The sequence below is a fragment of the Ammospiza caudacuta genome, chromosome 4 (genome assembly GCF_027887145.1).
Source record: "Ammospiza caudacuta isolate bAmmCau1 chromosome 4, bAmmCau1.pri, whole genome shotgun sequence".
Taxonomy (NCBI): Eukaryota; Metazoa; Chordata; class Aves; order Passeriformes; family Passerellidae; genus Ammospiza; species Ammospiza caudacuta.
In genome coordinates this window covers 59,452,920-59,475,244 of record NC_080596.1, presented here as the reverse complement: position 1 = coordinate 59,475,244, position 22,325 = coordinate 59,452,920, and the positions used below count along the sequence as shown (strand labels likewise).

Below are 22,325 nucleotides of genomic sequence, written 5' to 3'. Positions count from 1 at the left end.
AATGACTACAGGAATTCAGCCTGAGCAACAGTGTGTTCATGCATGATGGAAGCAGCTATTTCACCACCACCAGTGAGTTAAGATACAATTTAGAGATATGAAGAAAAAAAAAACTGGAGTCTTAGCTTTTATTTCAAAGTGACAAGACCAGAACTTTTGGACTATTGCCCTGACAAGAACCTCTTCATTTTGCATTTTATAATTTTACTAAATTGTACATGTAGACCATTAAACTGATGAATGAAAATAAATTGCTCTAAGAAGAAACTGGAGACTGTTCTCATGCTTCAAAGTTCAAGTTAAACATAGTTAAATATGTTTTGTTTGTTATACTAAAACAGCCCATGAACAGACAGATTTATCAGCAGAGGCATAATTTTATCAGACATTTCCCTGGAGAAACATAGAAATTAATGTTATAGCCTGGAAGTTGGATTTCTTAGAGACTAACCTAGAAGTTATCACAATAATTAATTGAATTAATTAAAGACAGGATATTTCCTCTCTTGAGTTATTTTGTTTGGCATTTAGCCTTTTTAAAAAGACAATTTTGCAGTAATTATATCTTTACAATTTATGGGGGGAGGTATATTCAATAACAAGCAAAAAAAGCACTGTGCTAAAATACAGCAGATTAGCCCGACATTGAGACAATGAAAAACCTTATTTAAGAACATCCTTTTAATAAATATTGTTCTCCAGTGCAAGCTGTGAAATTAAATATTGTATTTGTATTAATTGAAATCTAAAGAATTTTTGAACGTCAGGGGGACATAGGCTCTGAAACCCCATCATCTCCGGGCACTGGTGACTGAGTTATTTTGCTGCTTAAGAAAATTCCAACATAACACACTTCTCTGAAGCAGAAATTAATCCCAGGTGCCTTGGCCAGTGAAAGGCCTGCATGCCACTGGCCTGATCAAAGTGTTGACACGGGACATGGTCTGCGTTGTGCTTTGTGCTGTTTCTCAGTGCTGCCATCACATTCAGTCAAATCTGACAGCATGAGGGTCTGGAGCTGCACAAAATCATGGCATGTACATCCTTAACAAACTTCTGACTAACATTTCCTCTTATGTAATGCATACAGAAAGAACAGTACCTGCCTGTTTACATTACAGCATCACAGAGAGCAAAACCATAGGTAACTAAGGGCACACATTTGGGTCCTGGAAACATATTCTACCTGCTGCCTCTGTTTTGTCAAGTCCCATTCCAGGTAAATGGAAAAATGTTACTTCTACTTTTTTCCATTTTATTTTTCTAAATACAACTTAGGTAATAATTTAGACAATAATCTCTAATATCTTATATACTTCTGAATATATATATATAAATAAATAAAAGGTAATGAAATATGCATTTATATATTACATTAATTATATTATTATAATGTATACATTATATTTCTATATTATGCATTACCTTTAAATCTTAACAATGCAAATAAATGCAATGATAAATTAATTATTTGGCATTAAAAAAAGAATGACTAAAAGAGGTGAAAATACTCCTCTACTTACTTGCTGATATACTCTGCATTCAGTAGCTTGCCACATGTACTGCACTTAAAGCAGCCCAAATGCCAGTGTTTGTCCAAGGCGACCAAGGACTGACCATTTTTAATTTCCGAACCACAGCCACCACAATCTGCAAGAGAAAAACCCAAATGAGTGAATCGTATCCTTTAGCTCATGCAGCAGTTGGTTACAGCAGCACAAGGATCCATCAGCGCCCCAGTAACAGCTCACAAGGGCTCCACTGCTCACTGATGGATGGCAAGTGTTGCTGCCCTTGGAAAGATCTGAAATTGCTACAACACATGCATCATTCAAAGAAAAAAGCTGATGACTTCCATTTCCTAGTGACTTAGGCTTTATTTTAATTCATTTATACTGTGTTTTTAAAAATGTTTTGCTGATTAATTTTTCAAGCATCATGAATCTGCCTGATAAAAGAAATAAAAAAGACAAAGAGTAAAAAAAGAATTCTTCATATTAGCCTTTGCCTTGGGATCTGCAAGCTCCACTTATTTCAAAATTGTTTTGCAACCATGAAAAAAATCCAAGCCGAAAATCTGGTATGAAATTTTATGTACCCAGTAAAACACACCAATACCTAAAAGGCATTAGTGACATTTCAATATGTGAAAGTGATGGCCGTCTATGTATTTATTCTCTATAAAAATTCACTTATATTAAGTTTCAAGAGGTGCTAACAAAAAATACATGCAAAACATGCAATAACTGGTAACAGAGGTTAGTCCGTGTTGGTTCAACAGGTTGTAGGTAAGCTAGTTCTACTCCCCAGAAAGAGTAACAAGAGTAACTGAGAACAAGACTGTCTGGGGATTTGGTTGCCTTTCTTTTTAACTATGGAAGTTTTTGACTAAGCTAACAAAAGCCAAACCTACAATCAGTTTCTGCCCTCTTCAGAGATGTTATGTACACATGGGATTTGGATCTGGTTGTCAAATGAACCCTCTAACGCCCTACAAGGTCCATCTCTCATTCAGTCTTCACTCTACAGATTTCCTGTCTATGGATGATTTTCTTACTAAATGTTAAAATAGTAGAATATGTGGGAAAAAGGGATACATGCCAGTGATAAATTGATTCTAGTAGCAATATCTCAGTAATCTTCTAATGCTCCATAAAATATCTTCCATCTCAAGTGGAAAAATACATAGTATTTTTAGGAATTCTTCAGGTATACCAATAATTTTCTAGAGAAAAGATAAAACCTGAAAGACACTTAAGCATTCAGAAATGCCAGGAGAGAAAATAAACCCATAACAATGTCTTAGATGGAAGAAAAAGCTATGAAAAGCATTAGAAAGATTTATCAAGTTATTAAGAAAGAACTCTCAACCTAGGATCTTATTAAAGCATTGAAACAGTCTTCTTAAAAACTTTCTGATTTAAGACAGTATTTTTATTGGTTACATGACCCTAATGAGACAGTGTAAGTGAAATTGTAAATGTTTCACTTCTGAGCACACAATGATAAAGCGCAGTTTGTATTTTCCTTTAGTGGATCTGGAATGCATTGAGGGAGCAATAACGTGGCTCTTTAATGCTACCCTCCAGAGCACCAATACCTGGAAACAAGCCTAGCACAAAAGCATGTGCACTACAGATCAGAACATTTGAGTTTTGCTAATAATAAAGAACATTTGGGTGTGTGCCTGGTTTTAGTCCCTGCAGTATTCTACAGTATTTGTTGTTCAACTGCAATCAGAAATTTTTTTGTGATCTCCCCTGTACTGGGGATTAATCTGGAAATCTAATTTAATCCGACTGCTTGAGGGTTTATTTCACAAACTGAACACAACATCATGTGCTCAAATGCCATTCACCTTTCATTCGGTTTAAGCTCGGGTGGGCAGAAATGCAGCATTTTGTGAGTTACTTTTTTTTTTTCCCTACTGCTGTTTTCTCTGTAAAGTGCCAGATAATTACAAACAAATATTGTGGTTGCTATGCCAACAGTGCCTACTGATGCATGTCCTTGTCTTCCCATCTTGGATGCAGCATCCTTTGGTGACTCAACTAATTTCAAGCAATAACTCAGCAGAACACATCAATTTGCTGCTCCATGTTAATATTCTTCCTTGAGTACTCTCTCAAAATCAACACTGTCACAAGAGGTTTTCAGAGCTATTGTTTTATAAAACAAAACAAAACAGAGAGGTAGGTACTTATATAATAAAAAATTCAAGGACTCAGGCAGAAAGCAAGTATTTTACATTCTTCATTTCTTCCAAATGGAATGCGCGAAGGAGGTTAGAAGCAAAAGGGGAGGATGAAAATAGAAGGACTTGTCAGAGGGCGCAGTGATGCTGGGAGCTCAGTGAGTCCCCAGGAGATGTCTGCTGAGATAAACAGGCTGGGGAGGAGCACACATGGTACACATCAGACACTTCTGAGACAGGAACAAACCCAGTGTAACAGAGGGTCAGTGTACTACTCTTTCCTTGAAAAAGTTTGTCTGAGGTCATGTTTTTGTGCACTACTAACAAGAGTTGCTCATTTAAAGTAACTCTTTAAGATCTTTTCCAAGAAAGCTCTTGCCAGGAGATACACCATTCACTGGTCTATGCAATGTGGGGAAAAGGTAAACTTCTATTTTCCAGGGTCAGGCTTCGCCACAGAGATGTGCTTGCTCCAGTGCTGTCTCCCTCTGAGGCAAGGGGTTTGCTGAGGTTTGCAGGTATCTGGGCTCTGGGAAGGCTCAGTGCAGACCCAAGAGAGCTGAGGAAATACAATGACAAGAAAAACTCTCCAGTGTGTGTGTGCACAGAGAAAGGGAATGTAAATACATTAAAGGATTCTGTGCCACAGATAATCAAATTAACTTGTCCTGTCAGTACTCAACCAGGCTAATAATGTCCATTGTAGTCAAAGGCACTTTTCACATATAACAAGGAGACAGCAAAGATGGCCAAGGAGGATCAGATCCATCTCAGGAATAAGTGACAAGAGAAAGCACCTAACAGAGAGGGCCAACCTATCCCCAAAAGAGAGTGGCATTAGCAAGAGGGATCCATAGAGTATCTCAGGGCATCCACACAGCAGGTTTGACTGATGAACTGTAGAAGTGAGATGGTGAAAACTTCTGTGAAGAAATGTTGGGGGAAAAAGAAAACAGAAAAAAAGGAGAAATTTCTCCCAGAAGTGGGCTAGATTTCTTACACAGGAAGATGAGCAATCCATAGGGCCCCTCCTCAGCCATGCTGAATCCAGCTTGATGTAACAATCATTAAATTTTTTTCTGTCTTTGCTGTTTAATTGCATTGCTGCTGCTGTTTAATTACATGAAGTTAGCAGTGGACTCTTAAAGCATGGCAGCACTTTATAAGCAAAAGAGCAGAGGAATGGAGTTCAGAACTACACCACCCCTCTATGGTTTACTGCAAAGAAGTTGGTGTGAAAATATCACATTTCTTTCCCCTACTGTTTGTATTTTCTGATAGTGCACAACAGTCTGAGGTCAAGGTGAATGCCCCCCACTTCACACATTAAACTCCTTGCTGTGTGGTATTTAGCCATGCAATCCTGACACTGATATTTTCTGAGGCTGGAACTGGAACACTTAAAAATCATTAAATCTCACCCTGGCTTTTATTTCAGATGGACTTGGACTAAATTCTCAAAAATATCAGCATCTACATTATGTTTTTCTCCAAATAATTTGATTTAGTTCTTTTTAATCAAATCTTTGAGAGGTTCTATGTATTGTTAATCCTATAATAGCACCATCTGTGCTTCTTTTTAACATCAGACTTTATTGAAAAATCACTCTATACTTTTTCATGTGACTACTTTGTATTTCATGACACCTCTTATGCAGCAGAGTAGTATAAGTTCCAATAGTACACACTGGTGTAAAATTATGTTATTTAAACCTGTGCAGACTAAGAAGCACTGACTGAAAAGAGCAGAAATCCATACTTACTTCTCAGGTTCTGTACAGGGAAGGAGCCAGTGCTGCTGGAAGGGGGCAGGGAACATTTCTGGCAGATGCATTCCTTCCCATTGAAAGTTACCCGGTCACCCGCAGGGAAAGGCAACCTGCAACAGCAGAAACAAAAGCAAACTGGTTACAGTCTCATGCCTTTATCAAAATTAAATATCTTCCCACAAAGGAACTGATTATACTCTGGCTTCTTTGTCTCTGCTTGCACAGTTCTCATTCAGTTTTCCAGCCACTTAGAGGCTTAAGTATCAAAGGGGCAAATCAAACAGACAACTTCAAATGCAGATGGTTACAGCTTCTTAGGAAAAATAATAATATCTAAAGCTACAAAAACACAGTGAGCACTCAAGTCCAAATTGTTGTGTATCTAAGAAATGTAGTATCAGCCAGAGTTCATCACTAACAGGATCAGTTACAGAATGAAAATAAAATTGGCATTACAGGGAGTTAAGTAGAGGCAAATGCAGCTGCTTTTATGTTGTTAAATAGCTGCATAAGAGTGATGACTCTTATACATTAAAAACCAGCACTTGTCCCCACAACTTTTATCACATCAAAGTCTTCCTCTTAATCTATGTGCTCAGAAAGCAAATGTTATTGAACTCTCAAAGGGAAAAAACCTATCCCAGTTATGAACCCCACGGCATCTACGTTATTTGTTTTCCCTACCCAAAACCAGCTCTCCTAACACTTAATTAAACCATTCCTTTTAATCAATGTTCTTAAAACAAAAGCTCTCTGCTGTGCACTTCCTTGTCTGGGCACAGAAACCACTGAGGCTTTTCCTCTAGGAGAACCAGATGGACAAATCACTTCATATGCAGGAAAGGATGGTGAGGATTTAGAAACACATTTCACTCCACCCAAAGCTCATGTCCAACTAAATCCCTACCCAAGCTATCAAAATATGGCTTAACGGGGCACAAATATAACACACACCTTCTGCTCCATGGTGAAGTCCATCTGACCACACTATTTCATTAGCATTTCATTAAAACTCATGGCATTCTCCCACACATGCTATCAAATTCATACCAATTGTGAGGTTGTCTCTGCTACAGAAGCTACACAGACACTTTGTGCTAAACTTAAACATTATTTTGCTCCTTAAACTGCCTAAGAGATGCTTAGTCTACACTTGAATTACGCTTAAATTCCTTTTTTTATTACTTAGAAAAAGAAAAAAAGCAATGCTGTTGTTTGTTCCTATATAATGTTACTAAAATATATTTGAAACCAGCTAAGTGCTGGTTTCCATCCAACCATCCATTTTGGACCACTGGTGATAATTTAAAAAATCATGAGGAGACAGAGTGTAAGTATTATTATCTTTTTTGATATCTGATAATGAATTCTGCACTTCACCTTTTTTTTTCCTCTTTCTCAAGTTTTTATAGTCAAAAAACTTCCTACCTTATCACTTACCTAAAGTTGTGGTAAGGAAAAATACTTTATGGAAACAGCCTTCCTATATTGCCTTACTCTCTGACCCAGCTAAATGATCCGTGTAGGACTCTGGTACAACAAGGCCCAATACCATGTTATAAATTCAGGAGGTCTAAATTTCCATCTGTTCCAAAGAGGATTTTGTACCATTAGTTTTACTCAATAACCTAACTGGAAGACAACACTGTTTCTATTGAGACAGGCAGGACATGGTGGAGCGGCACTCCAATGAGCAAACCTGTCCTGTCTTGCAGCAGTAGCAAGCTTCTGTGTTATACATTCAAAAAAACTCCCAATGCTATCTTTTTGGGTCACAATTGTTGTCTGCAACAGATTTTGGTACTTTTTAAAGTCAGAGATACTTCTAATACACAGAATGATAAAAGAGCTTTATGAACTCATAGAGAAGCTGAGGCTGGAAAGGAGCTCTGAAGGTCATGTGGACCAACCCAAAACTTATTTAAATGAGCATACATACATTTGAATAAAAATTAGTAAATGTGATACACTTCTATATAGATAATAAAAATTCATAACTAATTACCAAAACCTGTCTCTAAAATGAAGTCATACAATCCAAATGCTGTCCTAGTTTTCTACTGCAAATATGAATGAAACCATTTAATCACATTTTCATTTTAAAACAATATTAAAAAATCAAGCCTAGAACTTAACACTACTAATTGACCTGGAAAGACACAAGCCAAGGGATTTCAACCATTCCAGAACTGAGACAGGAACTTGCATCCAATCTCCTGCATGTTTTCAGGAAGAGATCTCATCTTGACTTACAGATACACACAGACTTATTATAACCACTGGTAATCTGCCCCAAATTCACCTCCCACAAAAGCAGCACCCTGCTCCACTGACACCAGCACAGAACCACCTCTCACTCCAATGCACAGCTGCACCAAGGCTGGGCTCAGCCCATGACCCAGCTGGGCTCTCCTGAGATGTCTCAGTTGAACAGCAGGGTTTGCACCATTAATAATCCCAGGGATGGTCATGTGCTGGAGCTGTGAGCAATTCACTGCTCTGAAGAATGATTGTGACTACTGAACAATCTTGTATGCAGTACATAAGGAGCAGTAGGGAGAGGTGAGGTGTATCTTATAAATACATCTTCCTGACTTAGGGATATACCTAATAAAGATCCAGCTGAACTTCCAACTGAGCACAGAAGCCCCCCTCAAACAGATGCACCAAGTAGCAGCTAATGTAGAAGCAGGGAGTGCCCACTTTGAATTGGCTCATCTCATCATTGACTGAGCAATCAGACAATCTAAAAGGAAATAAGTTAAAAGTAGAGGAGGAGAAGAGGAATATTCACTTCCTATGGCACAAAGACAGAAGCGGGCAGCTGACACCTCCAAACATGCCAAAGCTCATAAGCACCACGGCAAGTCACAGAGCCTCCTTAGATGGGAGAGCACTTAGGGGTTTCCTAGCCAATAAAAATACTGAACTTGGTCTGTTTTCTAATGATTCAGTAGCTAATCACCGTGCCTTTCCATTCCAATGGGAAAGAGCAACAATTTTGATTCTTTATTGTTCTCCAAATATGCAAGACACCTTGTTCTAAAAAAACTGCAGGGAAATATTCCTTGGAGCTGTCCACTCCAAGGTACAGACAAACATTTCCTCCCCTCACAGCTCTTCTAAACCTATAAGTAAGTCTCAAAGTTTGTTTCACTGTCTTGTTCACTGGGAATTCATTCCCCACACATTTGTCAGTTTTCCTGTCCCAGCTGACCTCTCCCTTTCACAAGCAGCCCTGCTCAAGCATTTGAGTGCCAGTAAGAGTGAAGGCACAACAGAAGGTGGTAACAGCCAATTAACAAGGTTTCAGTTTCTGAGCTCTCTAAGTTGTGAGCAGGACTATATATAGAATTTTAGGCTAAGAGCAGCATATCTGCCTTCAAATACAATGATATCTTACCACCAGTCACCCACTGAACACTGCGAGGTATTGCAAAAACCAGGACAGGGTTTTAATTAGCTACTTATCCTATACTATATATTCAGTGAGATTTTCACAGTTGGATTATCTATTTTTAAAATGAGAATTAAGAGCATTTTAAAAGCAGCTCTCTCAAATGACTTGCAGAATTTTAACACATCTATGATTAATTTCCCAACAAATTTTGTTTTACCACCTGCCTACAATATTTGCAAACCCAGAATAAAATCTGGAGGTGACCAACAAAACTATATTGTAAAACATCAAATCACCATCAGCCTAATCCAGGCTGCGTGCTGATACCAAAAGGTCTTGTGCTGATATCAAAGGTCTTGTCCTTCTCTGCACCACACCTCAATCTATGCAGCTGTGGGCAAGTCATTCAAGCTTTCTGAGAGGGACAAAAGAAAATGTTTGGGTTTTTTTTTTTCAGAGCAGATGGATGCCCATCTATTCTTTAAATTGCTGATTTGACTCTGTGGCTGAACAGTCAACTTAATTTGATATATGAAAATTAAGACAAGCCTGCGGTCAGGCTGTTGAGAGAGCAAAGCTATTCATGTCAGTAGGTGGCTGCAGTTTCACCAGGTCAGGTGTAATGTCAGACAGCATCCTAAGGACCAGCAGGATCAAATTCTGCTCTAACTTGTACCTGGTATGATCACATCCCTCAAGATGCTCCATAGGGATGAATCCTTGTGGATTAAAATGATGATACAAAGCAGACATTGAGTGCTATCTACCACCTACACAAATTTTAGTGAGGGAAAATGCTAAATGCTGCAAGCAGTGAGGAACAACCCCATGCACCAGTGCAACAAGGGGTTAATCAGCTGGAAAGCATAAGATGATGTGGGGTCCCAGTGAGTCACCAGTGTGTCCCCACAGCAACTGAACAGCCACAGCATGGGAGGCATTAGTGCAGCCAGCAGGTACAGGGATGTGACCTTCCCTCTGTTCATCATTTAGGACACTGGGCAGTGATACAGGATGTGAATCTTCCCTCTGTTCATCATTTAAGAGACTGCAGCAGGCACCATTTTGGGCTCCTCAGGACAAGATTTACTGGAGGGACATGAGGGAAGGTGGTCAGGTCCAGAGTGCAGCACAGGACACATGGGCAGGCAGGGGCTGCAGCAGATGTACCTGCTCAGGGGAGATTGTGTTACTGTCTAAAACTACCTGATGGCATGCACACAAAATTGCATCCATGCTCTTCTCAGAGGTAAAGAGTGAAAGGAGAAGAGGGAGCAGAAATAAGCTGGAACATGGGAAATGCCAACTCAATATAAGGAAAAAAATTTACCATGAGCTTGTTGAATGCTGGAACACACTGTTCAAAGAGTCTGTTGGAAATTTTTTAAAGAAACGCCATCAGCTGTCTACTCAAACTGGATTTGCTTTGAGCCAGGGGCTGGACCACCAAAAATCCCTTCCATCCTACATTATTCTAGGGCTATAGGGATGTTCCATATAGAGCCAAAGAATCCCAGAATAACTAAGGTTGCAACAGACCTTCAAGATCATCAAGTCCAATCTTTGTGACCAAACTCCACCATGCTCATGTCATCACATGTCTACTGATTTCATGAAGACTGCCAAAGAGGGTGATACCATCACTTCCCTGGGCACCCTGCTCCAATGCTCAACCGCCTTTTCAAAGAAGAACCTTGTCCTGATATTCTATCTGAACCTCCTCTGGCACCATATAAAGACATCTCCCTTTGTCCTATTTGTCCTGGTTTCCTGGGAGAAGTAACCCACCCTCAGCTCACTACAACCTCCTTTCAGGCAGCTGTAGAGGGCCTTCTCTGAGCCTCCTTTTCTCCAGATAAACAACTCCAGTACCCTCAGCTGCTCCTCACAGGACTTGCACTCCAGACCCTTCCTCCAAAGAGCAGGAGACCTAAACCTGAAGAGCAGCACACCACCATCCCTTTGTTCAGGAAGAATCACTTATTGATAGATACATTTGGTTTAGAATCAAAATGCCAAGAACACTCAGGCTGATTTCAAAATCGTGGGCTCAACACCTTGTAGGTTTCTACAATACCTAGAAGTGTTCAGTGGGTGACTGGTGGTGAGATGAAGACCACTTCATGAGATGCCTTAAGAAGCATCAGGTACTGCTTAAGTGGAAACCAAACCCTTTCCAAATTCAGCAGCATTAAAATTTGAACAAATAAACTGGTTTAGCACATTCAAAAAGTCTGTAATGACTGTTATGTTTAAGAAGAAACTGAATTTGAACTTTAAATTTTCAGTATTATCCTAACTTCTTAAGACATACATAAACAAAAGATGTCAGTTCTTTCTAGAAGTAGCAGTGCTATATACGTAGGATTACATATATGTTCTTTCTAGAAGTAGCAGTGCTATATATGTAGGATTACATATATGTTCTTTCTAGAAGTAGCGGTGCTATATATGTAGGATCTTCTGCTGAAAAAAAGAAAAGAATTTAAGCTTTCTGATTTTTTTATATTCAACTGCCTGGCCAAAGTGAATTACCTTCTTGAAGACAGTAAAAATACAAATGGGTTGGAAGAGGTTTTATATCTGGATTTGGCAGGCAACCCCTTCTGCCTCTTGCCCCTTCACATACTATTCACCTCTACATGGCACATATTCAGCTTTTGTCAAGATGCTGTTTTAAAAGAAACTTCCTGATCTCAGAAAGACTTAAATATAAAAATTCTGTAAAGCAAACACAAACCTGTTTCCTTATTAATACAGAATGTATGTGCTATATCCCCTGCCCAGGGGTCAAGTTGTCCTCTCTTTATCATTTACATGCCACAATTTTTTTCCAACTTTTAAGTACATGAGTACTGAAACTAAAAGGGTAACTATTACATACACTCCTCCAACTGGGTGGATAAACACCAACCCCCCAACCAGGCTAATTACAATAATACCCATAAAAATCAAATCCCTGGTTTTTTGTATTCAGTGAACACGCAGCACACAAGTAACAGAAATCGTACTCTAGGTGCCACATTAGACAGACCATATATCTTAATATATTCTTACTAAATCTATAGGAATTGTTAACACACTAAGACATCTCCTGAAAATTCCATTTTTAAAGCATTATTACAGGTATGACAACCCATTTATTTCTGAAATACTCAATGTCCTGCCCTTTCCCATCCTACATAAGAGCCAAACTGTCCTGACTACAACAGCCATGCAAGAAGTATGTGCACAATTTTAATAAAATTAAGCTTCTATTGCTACAGCCAGCCTCAATTTTCTCCTCTTTCTATTTCACTTTTACAAACACATGAAGCTTTTGAAGGAAATGTCTTTGGCAGCCCTCTGGAGGACACAGCTCCTTCCAGTTAATGAAGCTATAAGAAGATTGCTCAGCCACTTCCTGGGAATGCAGAGTAAGCATTTAATCTGCAAGTTTTCAATTTATGTTGTTATTCTTCCACTCATTCCTAGTTTTAGGCATTATCATCACAAAACACCACAGCAGAAAAAAGGTTTCACTAGACTATGAACAGCACTGGAAGAAGAAAGGATTAAGTTTTTAACCTTTATTCCAGCAGAGCAAACATGCATTGAAACTTGATTTTTTTTAAGAGCCACTTGGTTAACACAAGATAGAGAGAAACAAATAGGATGGCACAACATATTGTACTTCTACCAGTTTTTCTCTGAGTACTAATTAATTTATTTTTTTTTTTACTTTAGCTTGTGGCAGCCCTGGGCAGTAGCATCTGACTCTCAAGAAATGCCCAGGGATGAGCTGGATTCCTGACACTCCAGCTTTTTCACAAAGCAGGGCAGCAGGTTACAAATGCAGTGCAGAGGGTACAAGGAACACAGCTCCCTGTGACACTGAGCGATGTGGCATCCAACAGTAGTAATACCAGGAGACAACTGAGCTTGGATTGCTGACTCTTCCACACTGCTCCTGCTGGCTAGGTTTTCCCACTGCTGCTACCATACACTTCCCACATGTTTCTATTCAAACCTTATCTTCTCTGAAAATAAGGGGAAAAAAGGACTTGCTACTGGCACTGGTTTACTATGCAATGTAGAATCAGTTCAGAAGTGTTACTTCAGCAGCTACAGAAATAGGGGCTGCAGAAGTGTTAATTTAAAAGAATTTTAATGATCCTGCAGCATTCTGGAGAAGTGTGTCATGAGTGCAAAATGCCTTCTGCTGCCAGTGTTTTCATGCTGAGGATGGTAAGAGCCTGGCTTGGTTTCCATGAGAGTGGGAACAGCCCCACTGGCAGGCCGTCACCACTTCTCAAATTCACACCATTCTGGAGGTTAGATTTCTAACACAGCACCCACACTGAAGTCTGGCTGTAAAAGGTAATGCCAAATGCAGTGGCATCATCCAGCAACTACTACTGACAGCGTGCCTTGGTGCAGTATCTCAGGTTTTCACTCATCTGTAAAAAATGAGGGCACAAATGGCTCTCCTGACTCTGCCCACCAAGGAAAATACTAAGGTAGAGAGCTTTACACCATTACACCATCCCCCCCCCCCCTATTTTATCATTACTGTTTCTTAAAAAACAAACAAGTTCTTTCTTTTGGCTTAAACAACATGTCTTTACAGCCTACCAACCTTATTTTTACTGAGAACATCACTCAAAATAAATGCTGATGATGTTTAGATAGGACACCCTTTCCCATAAAAAACACAGGTTATGTCTGGCTTGCAATGACAGGGATAATTGAAGCTGATTTAAAGCATACAAACACATGACAGGATTCTTCTGCTGCTCTGCACCACAAATCAGTGTTACAACCCCCCTGGGAGACACTAATTGAATCCTGCTAGTCAGCAGGGCATTTGCTGGCTCTGAGGAAGACAATATGAATTTGTGTGTTCTTCCAAGAAAAGCAACAGAAGCAGATCTGGGTCTCAACTGAACGACTAGAAACAGCAAAAATAGCATTACATACAACTATTTAGTTATACAGAATGTTAGGGAACATCTCTGATTTTATTTTTTGCATGATGTATTATTGTATCAGGAACTTCATTTTTAAAAGCTTTACCACATCTTCATCACACATTGTATTTGCAGCATAAATAATTTCACAGTGCTGCAATTTAACTCATCTGAATTGTTAGGTACTTAAAAATAAATATTTTAGTCACAAGGAAAATTATTCCAAATTTCCAGGGAGACACAATAAACTGTATCATCAAGCTCTAAACTATGATTGACTAAATAAAGCAGGAGTTGGTATTTCCAATGGCCTGAAACCCAAGGTGGGTAGCTTCTAAGTACAGTAATACATTGTTAAATACATTTCTGCTAAGCTCTTGTGGTGTGACTGAGGATACAAGCATGTGTAGCCAGAAAAATGGCATCAACCAGTTTTTTTTGTTTCTCTTAACTGAAGGAGTACCTCACTTTACAGAAGGTACAAGTGCTGAGAATAAAGGTACCAAAAATTAGTTCTGCTCATCTCTAGAAGAGATGTAATACTGCCAGGCTGCAGGCCAATAGCATGTGCAGCCAGCAGTTAATTAATGAGATATACTTGAAGTCCTTTTCCTTTACTATTAAAAGAAAAAATAAAATATGAAAATAATTTTAGGATTTTTGTTATCTTTACTCTCCACATTTGTTTTAAGTATCCAAAAGGAAAAATTGCCTATTAAACAGATCAGAACTTAGACAGAATTTAATCTAATAAAGGCTTGTCCAACTCAGAGTCTCCCCTCAGCTATTATTATTATTTGTGCAATTGCTTTATTTAATTGAGATTCTGTCAGGAGCCACAGCTGCTCTGGGGTTTGGGGTCCTGCTCCTGCATCAGCACAGGAGGATTTCTGAGCCCCATGGGCAGGGCAGGCTGGGCTGGCAGACAGCCACAGTGGCATGGCCATGCTGGTTTGGGACTGCACAGTCACCTGCACACAGAGCACCTGAGCTGTGCTGCACCAGTGCCTTGCTGGGCCCTGAAACCCTGCCAGGGTGGGGCTGCTTTTCTTGTACTCCTCAAAGCTCAGGTTTAGCCAGAGAAACTGTGGCAGCACTTTCATTTACTCCAAACTGCTAAAAAGTGTGTTTTCTGAAGGTTTAGTGCACTTTGAGCTTCTTCATGAAGTCCTCAATAGATGTGTTTGTGCAATTTCTACAATAGAGGATTAGGATGCAGGTCAAAATGACATCAGTCCCTCGTATTGCTGAGTTTGTGACCCATGTGGGAAATGATCCCACTAATCTACACTGGGCTTTAGTAGTAGCCTGCTGAGGATTCAGCCACTGGCACTGAAATTCTTTGTACCTTCAGGCCAACAAATGACAAAGCAGCAGACACCAGAGAAATTAGGCAAGACTTGGTGCAAAACGTCATACAACAAACACAGTGGAAGTTTCTAAAGCACTTTGAAAACATCACACATATGATAACATAAAAAAGAAAAACACATTTGGAAAAAAGGGAGCCACTCAAAATTACAGATCTTGTTTTCTTTTTAATTCTGCAATTTTTAAGGTGTGAGTGAAAGAAAACCTTGTCTCTAGGCTATAATGCCTGGCATTCAGGGCATTCTGGCATCAGAAACACAACTTCATGTAGAAAACCTACCTGCAGACAGCACACACAAAGCAGTCTGGGTGATAGGTTTTGCCCAGTGCTGAGACCACTTCTCCCTCAATGAATTCATCACAACTGAAGCAGCGTGTGCCATAGAGTCTCTGGTAGTCCAAAGTACAGATGTAGTCTCCCTGTCTCACAAAAAATCCTCCTTGAGCCAGGTCACATCCACAAGCTGCAGAAAGAGAAAAGGCAGACTCAGAAGGCAAGAAACAAATGTTCTAAAATTAGGCTGACTTTTTACCTGTGATCTGAATGGTTCATAGTGGAGTACTTAGGCACTGCAGTGTATAGGCTTATGGTCACAGAGCAGATGTGCATCTGAAAGACACTACTCTTACAGTAAATTACATCTGTCATGTATTTTGGACACTAATAGCCTGGACTTACTTAATGTAAAAACCTCAGTGAGCAGCTGTGAGTACAAAGTTAAAGTCTGTAGGAGCTGAGTTCAGGGTTACCATATACAATATCTAACACATGTAAGAGGTTAAAATAAATGCATAAAGGGTACAAATCTTTAAAATCTAAAGCACCAGTGTCACAAAGAAACATCTCTGACAGATTACAGGTGTTTGATATTTTCTCCTTGATGCAAAAGGATTAACTAGTGCTGTCTCTAAACATGGGGGCTGATGCTCATGGCAACTGCTCCAAGTTTTCACGAGTTAAATCAGTATAAAGCACCTCTCATGTTTACCTGATGAACACCACTCATCGTCTATGAACTGGAGGCATCTCCAGGTTCATCTGCTCCTGGCAAAAGTAAGGTTTTAATTCTAAATGTCAATTTTTATTTTTTTAAACTAAACCTGTAGGAAAGGGTTAAAGTTGATTAACCAAAGGCTTGTGAGACTGCTCAGGAGTTTTCTTCCTTGCACCAGGGAGCTAGCTGGAGTTCTGAGAAAGTATAAGATGGGAAAGGAGAGATACAATGGTCTGGTGAAGTCACACAGAAAGAGCAGACATGTAGAACATAACCACCATTCACAATGGCCAGAATCTTTGAAAACAGACTTGTCTTGATTTAAAAGAGAACTGGACTTCAAAGTGGTGATTCTGCTGCTGTGTTGACTACTCCTTTACAGCAAGTCACAGCACCACACTTGTTACTACACACTTCTGCTCCTGGGGATGTTCATGTGGGAATGTGTTCCCATCAGCAAATGGTGTTTACAGTCAAACCACGCTGAACCACAGCAGTGCCACTACTCACATACAGCCCACAGAAAAGGAGTGGGAATGTTGCTTATTAAATTTGGGTTGCATGTACTAAACATCGCAGAGCTGCTCAGTGCCTTGGTCTCAAAATAGCAGAAGTATGCATGCTTGTAAAATTCCAGACTCAGATTTACACTTGGGTACCTGAGAGCCCACAGGCACTTTGGTTTCTAAATGTAAAGCCTGGCAACTCACACCCAAAGCTGTTTGCAGTGTCAGAATCAGTCATCTTGCTCCTAAACTACAAGAAAAATAGTCCAACAGAGATGCCCAAGGCACAAAGCAACACATAGACAACAGAAACCCCAAGCAAGCAGAGGAGATCTAGATCATTCATACAAAATTACACCCAACCACCCTCCCTCTTCTGTAGTCTTTGTTAGCTGTAGTACAGGAGGCCTGGGCTCAAGGCTCTCCTTGAACCCTCTGAGGGCTCATCCCTGTGTGGGATTTCAGTGCTCATCATTCTCCCTGGAGATGGCCCTGACTGCTAGGAGTCAGGAAACAACAATCATGCTAGAGCTGTATTAGTGTATGGTCAAGAACTGAACAGCTATGGGTTCTAATCTTTCCTATAATTCAAAATAATTCCAATAATTCCAATTATTATTATTGCATGTGTCATGGACAACATGGATTAGATTATTTATATTTGAATATAAATTCAAATATTTATTTGTTCATGTTCTCTATCTCACAGGCTTCACACATTTGCTTTAGCATTTCTCTTTCTCATCGTGCTCTCATTTTTAGGAAGGATAGCCTTTTTGAACAGACTTTCCAAAAATCTGGCACAACTTGCTGGATATCATGAGTTTCTTTCAGCCTATGTATTTCAGCTACCGACTGGTGTCACAGAAGCAGAGCTCAGGTATGGACTCAGGATGATGCTGAGCTGATACTGATGCCCCAGAGCAGCTCCAAATTGCATCATACAGTGTTTGAACTTGTAAAATGGATCATTAAAGAAAAAAATAAAAGGACATAACTGCATTTCGGAAAAGAGGAGAGAGGGGTTATGTCCCAAATATGTTTCTTTATGCTGGTTGTGGCACTCCTGACTGCAGTGCACCTGGACAAAGGCAACAAGAGCCACTTGGAGTCACTGGTTAACACATTCTGCTGTGCACCATCACAGAGGGACCTGCAGCTGGGCTTCCATCACCAGAGGAAGATCACTTGATAGCATAGCCACAAACTATTTGCCGCTGCACTTTTGTCCCTGTTCACCTGCTAAAATGAGAGATAAGCACAAGCAAATCTCTATTTAGAGGCCAAATGGAAGCCAGGCAGGCTCTCACTGCAGCTAAGAGAGGCCTGGTGCAAGGCTTGGGGCACATGGGGTCAGCAACAGTTTGGCATTTGGGGGCACTCTGTGTCACCCTGAGGGTATTGGCCTCTCTTTGCTGCCACTAAAGCAGACTGCACTAATGCACTTAATCCTGGCTTCTCAGGAAACCCTGCAGTGAAACTGCCCTGCTAAAGGGAGGCAGAAAAACAAGTTATTGGGACTTGAAAATAAAAGTGAGCTCAGGATCCTCTCACCAGGTCCCTTCTGCACTGCCATCGCTTCAGCCTCCTCCTATACAAAGAGTGGCTGAATGAGCATCCCCACCAGCTCTGCTCTACAGGCCACACCTTGAGTCACAAACCCTTGCCTGCTCCTTCACTCTCTGAACCATCTGATCCAGTTTAACTTGACATTCAGCTGACCAGAGAAAAACATAAGGATTCCAGTTAAATACTGGCTTGAACATTAAAACAGTCATGGTTTGAAGCTGAGCAGAGCAACTCTGAAAAGAGACCCACTGGCCTTCCCTCAGGTGAGATGCTGTGCCCCTTGCTGGCTACTTGTGTGGACAGAGACACTGCCTGCCTGAGATGATGCTGCAGAGACAAGAAACTGGGAAGAGAAAGCTGGAGGAAGTCTAGGGAGAATATCTGAAGGCAGCTACCAGATCTTACTCTCCTAGGACAGGAAATTAGCATTGTGTCACATCCACTCCCACCTAGCATTTGTCTTCCAAAAGGAGTATCTGGAGGAAGGGTTATTTTTAACCCAGAAACAGTTTTCAACAGATTCTGGAGTTCATCTTGGTGATGAGAGAAAAGCACTGAAAACAGTAATTATATTAATGAAGAGACTAACACAGAGTAACTCATCTTCTTGTCTCAGTATTACCTTGCATACAAGGCAAAGAAAACTGCCTTTTCCTAAGCAGTTATAACCTTTAGGAGGACTTTTAAAGTAGTGACTAAGTGTTTGTCTCTTATTCTTATGATATTTAGGAGCAAGTCAGTACCTGGATGTGCTATGGTACTTGAGAGGGATAATATCTACACCATTTTTAGGGATAGTATCTCAGGGTGGCATTTCTTACAGCTGGATAATTCCACTTTTCAAGACAGTTCGCAGTTACCTGACGTCAAATACTTCATGTATAGATGTGAGGGGTTCCCCTACTGGTTTAGAAACTGACTACTTTTTTCCCTAGCACGGCATCTGCAACAGCACCTGAAGAACTGGAATTTATGCAGTGTATAATGGTAATGATTTTAAGGCTAAAATAGGTGCAATTTAGACAGGATATATGGAAGACTTTTTTTTAAGTGAGACTGGTGAGACACTGGAACAGGTTGTCCAGAGAGATGGTAGATGGTCCATCTCTGGAAACATTTAAAGTCAGGTTGGACAGAGCCCTGAGCAAAGTGATTTGGTTGAAGATATCGCTGCCCATTCCAGGGGAGATGGGACTAGATGACCTTTAAATGTCCCTTTCATTCTGCTATGATTTTATAAAAATAAACAGCAGTAAATCAATTAATCAATGCAATTTAAGCAAGTTGCTATTCCCCTACTGTATGCCATCAGTACTCCATTTGCAGTGCACAAATATAAAATTCATCTGTTTTCTGTGCTGGCAAATGAGCCTACTGAAATTAGATTAATTTTTTGGCTGTATGCTGGGCCTAAAAACCAGCTGTGTCCTGAGCTGCTTGGGGGATGCCATGCTCTCTGTGCTGCTGCACATTGCAGCAGGCTGCAGCAGGCACTGCAGGTCTGGCCAGCCCAGCAGAGCTGTTCTGCTGCCAACGTGCCAGACAATCAAGTGGTTTGCTTACATGCAACTGCACATATCAAGTCTATATTTTTCCCTCCCATCTTCTGCCTGACGTAAGTTAAATAAAATTTTTCTCCCTCAGCACCATGGTTTTAGGTCCACTTTAGTATTTTTCCTCCATCCATGAGATGGATGCTGCTGGCTGACCACGATCCCAAGAATGACACGTAGTACACGGCTGATATTACTCTCTTTTGGCAGCTAAATTGTATGTATTCATACATCACCAATGAAGCCTGGGGTCCCATAATCCAAAAGCCCATGATCACGTGTGGAACATTTCTCCTGGCCCCTATGCCTGTGAGAAGGAATCAGAACCACCTGGCAAATTTCCACTGCTACAGCTCTGACTGAAGTTCAAACTGAACTGCAATTAATGTGCAGCAGTCTAAGCTCATTCCAGCAGATGGCTGTGACTCTGATACTCCTCCTTGCATGGTCTGGTGTGCTATGTCCAGATAAGCTTTTCACAAAGCTTTTGGGGAAGTCTTTCCCAGCTCCAAGTTTGCTGGCCATACAAATACTGGCATGGGGATATCATCTCAGTTAATTCACACCTCAACCTTCAGTCTATAGGTGAGCAGCAGTAAGACAGAAGGAACCTTGCAATGGGGTATACAAACCATACAATTCAATCACTCTTCTGTGCACAAATGATCATATCAACTGTCTTTCCAAACACATCTGTGAAATCAAGAACACTCAAGCCTGTCAGTCACTGGCAGTGTATTAGCAATAATATCCAAAATACCATCTATTATCTCAAGGACTTGAATGACACCTCATTTTGTTACTATCCAGGGCAAACAAAAGCAGCATGCAGCCCCAGAAAAGTCCTGGACAGACCTGCTGGTCTCTTCTGCAGCTTCCAACCAGGAAATGCAGGAAGGCAGACAAGTGTGATGGAAGAACACCAGCAACTTTCGGGAGCAGAAAAAGACACAGAGAACTGTGGGGATATATCATATCCTGCAACACTGCACCATGCACATGTAGCACTGATGAAGGTATAGAGGATAGAGAGTACAGCGCCTACACAAGCTCCTGGCTACACTGGCCATGATGCTCACAAATTAATTTGTGGAGTAAACACTTCAGTGCAGGAAAACCCTTTGAGATTCAGAATACTCTTATGAGATTGACAAAATATTAGAGTATACCAATTAAAATGAAGGAGAGTTTTGGAAGTTTCCTGGGCACAATGTACCTTGAATGCTATAATAAATGGGAACTACGCATTGAATAATGTTTCATTAGAACATATATTTCCATTTTCCTTCTGGAGAGCACAGTTTTCCAGTAGCTCAGAGACAGTGCTGCTGCCCTGTAAAAGCATAGTCTTAGAGGTGAACAAGGTCCTCACAGCATTAGTTACGTGGCTGTTTCAAACTACCAAAATAATCCCCAGGAAAACTGGAAAAAAAGTCTCATTTATACTAATTTCTTATTTTAAGAACTCAATCTGGTTATTTAAAATTTACAAGTATGCTAAAGAAATTTAAGAAAAAGAGTAATGTGTTTTAACCAATTTTAAACCTAATAACAACTTAAGTGTCTATCATAAAATACTGCTGTCATTAGCCAGACTAATTAAAACAGGTTTTTAAAAACAATAAGAGACAGTAAAAGCCACAACCCTAAAGAAACCCCATCATGCAAAGCAACAACACCAAATATTTTCAGATTTTCTTTAACAGTGCTTTGGGTGCCAGTTCCAGGTTTGCAAATGAAGTCCCTGCTCTATTCACAGATATGGCAGATGGCCTCGTGTTAATGAGCTGCAGCAAGTGGGAGGTGGAATAACACCACTGTGGCAGTGATGAGTTTTAGGCAACAACTCTCTCTGGGTCTCAATACAGGCATCACATCACCTTAATGCACTGAAATGCCCAGTAGCTACTCCACAGTGCTGCTGTATCCCTGCTGTGTCCTCAAGGGAAAAGGCATCACACAGTCTGCAAGTCCCCTGCAGAAAGGCATCCCTGCACTGAGTTGTTTTTTTCTGCACAGGGAAAACCTTACCCCAAAAGAGAACTTGGGTAATTAAAAAGACTTACAGGCTTTTTTAAATAGTAATAATTCTGTGACATTATCTAATGTGTATTGAAACTATGTATAATGTTCAAAACTTCTTTATATGAATAGTATCTTTACTGCCTGCAAAGCTTACACAGGTTTGAAAATCCTATCCTCTAATGAGCACTTATCTTTCTACTATAACTATAATGGACTGGAAGGATGCAAATAAGGAGTAAATAAATTGCAAAACAGAAGCAACAGAGGTTTGGCCTCCTTTGGTGAGTAGTTAGCTACTTTCTATTGGATGTTATTAAGATATTCCTTTACCAATACTCATAACCATAATTCCTCCCATTTCACCATGCTTTACTAATATTATGTATTTATTAAATTCATGAAAGATACTCTTAAATACACCAGATTCTGGTTGAAATATATATATGCTAGAGTGCTGGTCTGATATGTGTATGGCCAGGATGTGAGGGGCTGCA

General features: G+C 40.1%; 1 protein-coding gene across 7 annotated transcripts in view; it reads right to left on the bottom strand.

The window, feature by feature from the left end:
- The window catches only part of ABLIM2 (actin binding LIM protein family member 2), a 130,690-nt gene that overhangs the window by 66,837 nt on the left and 41,528 nt on the right, over positions 1 to 22,325 (bottom strand). For all 7 annotated transcript variants that reach the window (XM_058804211.1, XM_058804213.1, XM_058804215.1 and 4 more), the window contains exons 3-5: positions 15,464 to 15,647; positions 5,458 to 5,573; positions 1,524 to 1,650 (exon numbers count right to left, since the gene is read on the bottom strand). In XM_058804211.1, the coding sequence (XP_058660194.1) occupies positions 1,524 to 1,650; positions 5,458 to 5,573; positions 15,464 to 15,647 (427 nt within the window). The remainder of the gene's footprint in view (positions 1 to 1,523; positions 1,651 to 5,457; positions 5,574 to 15,463; positions 15,648 to 22,325) is intronic.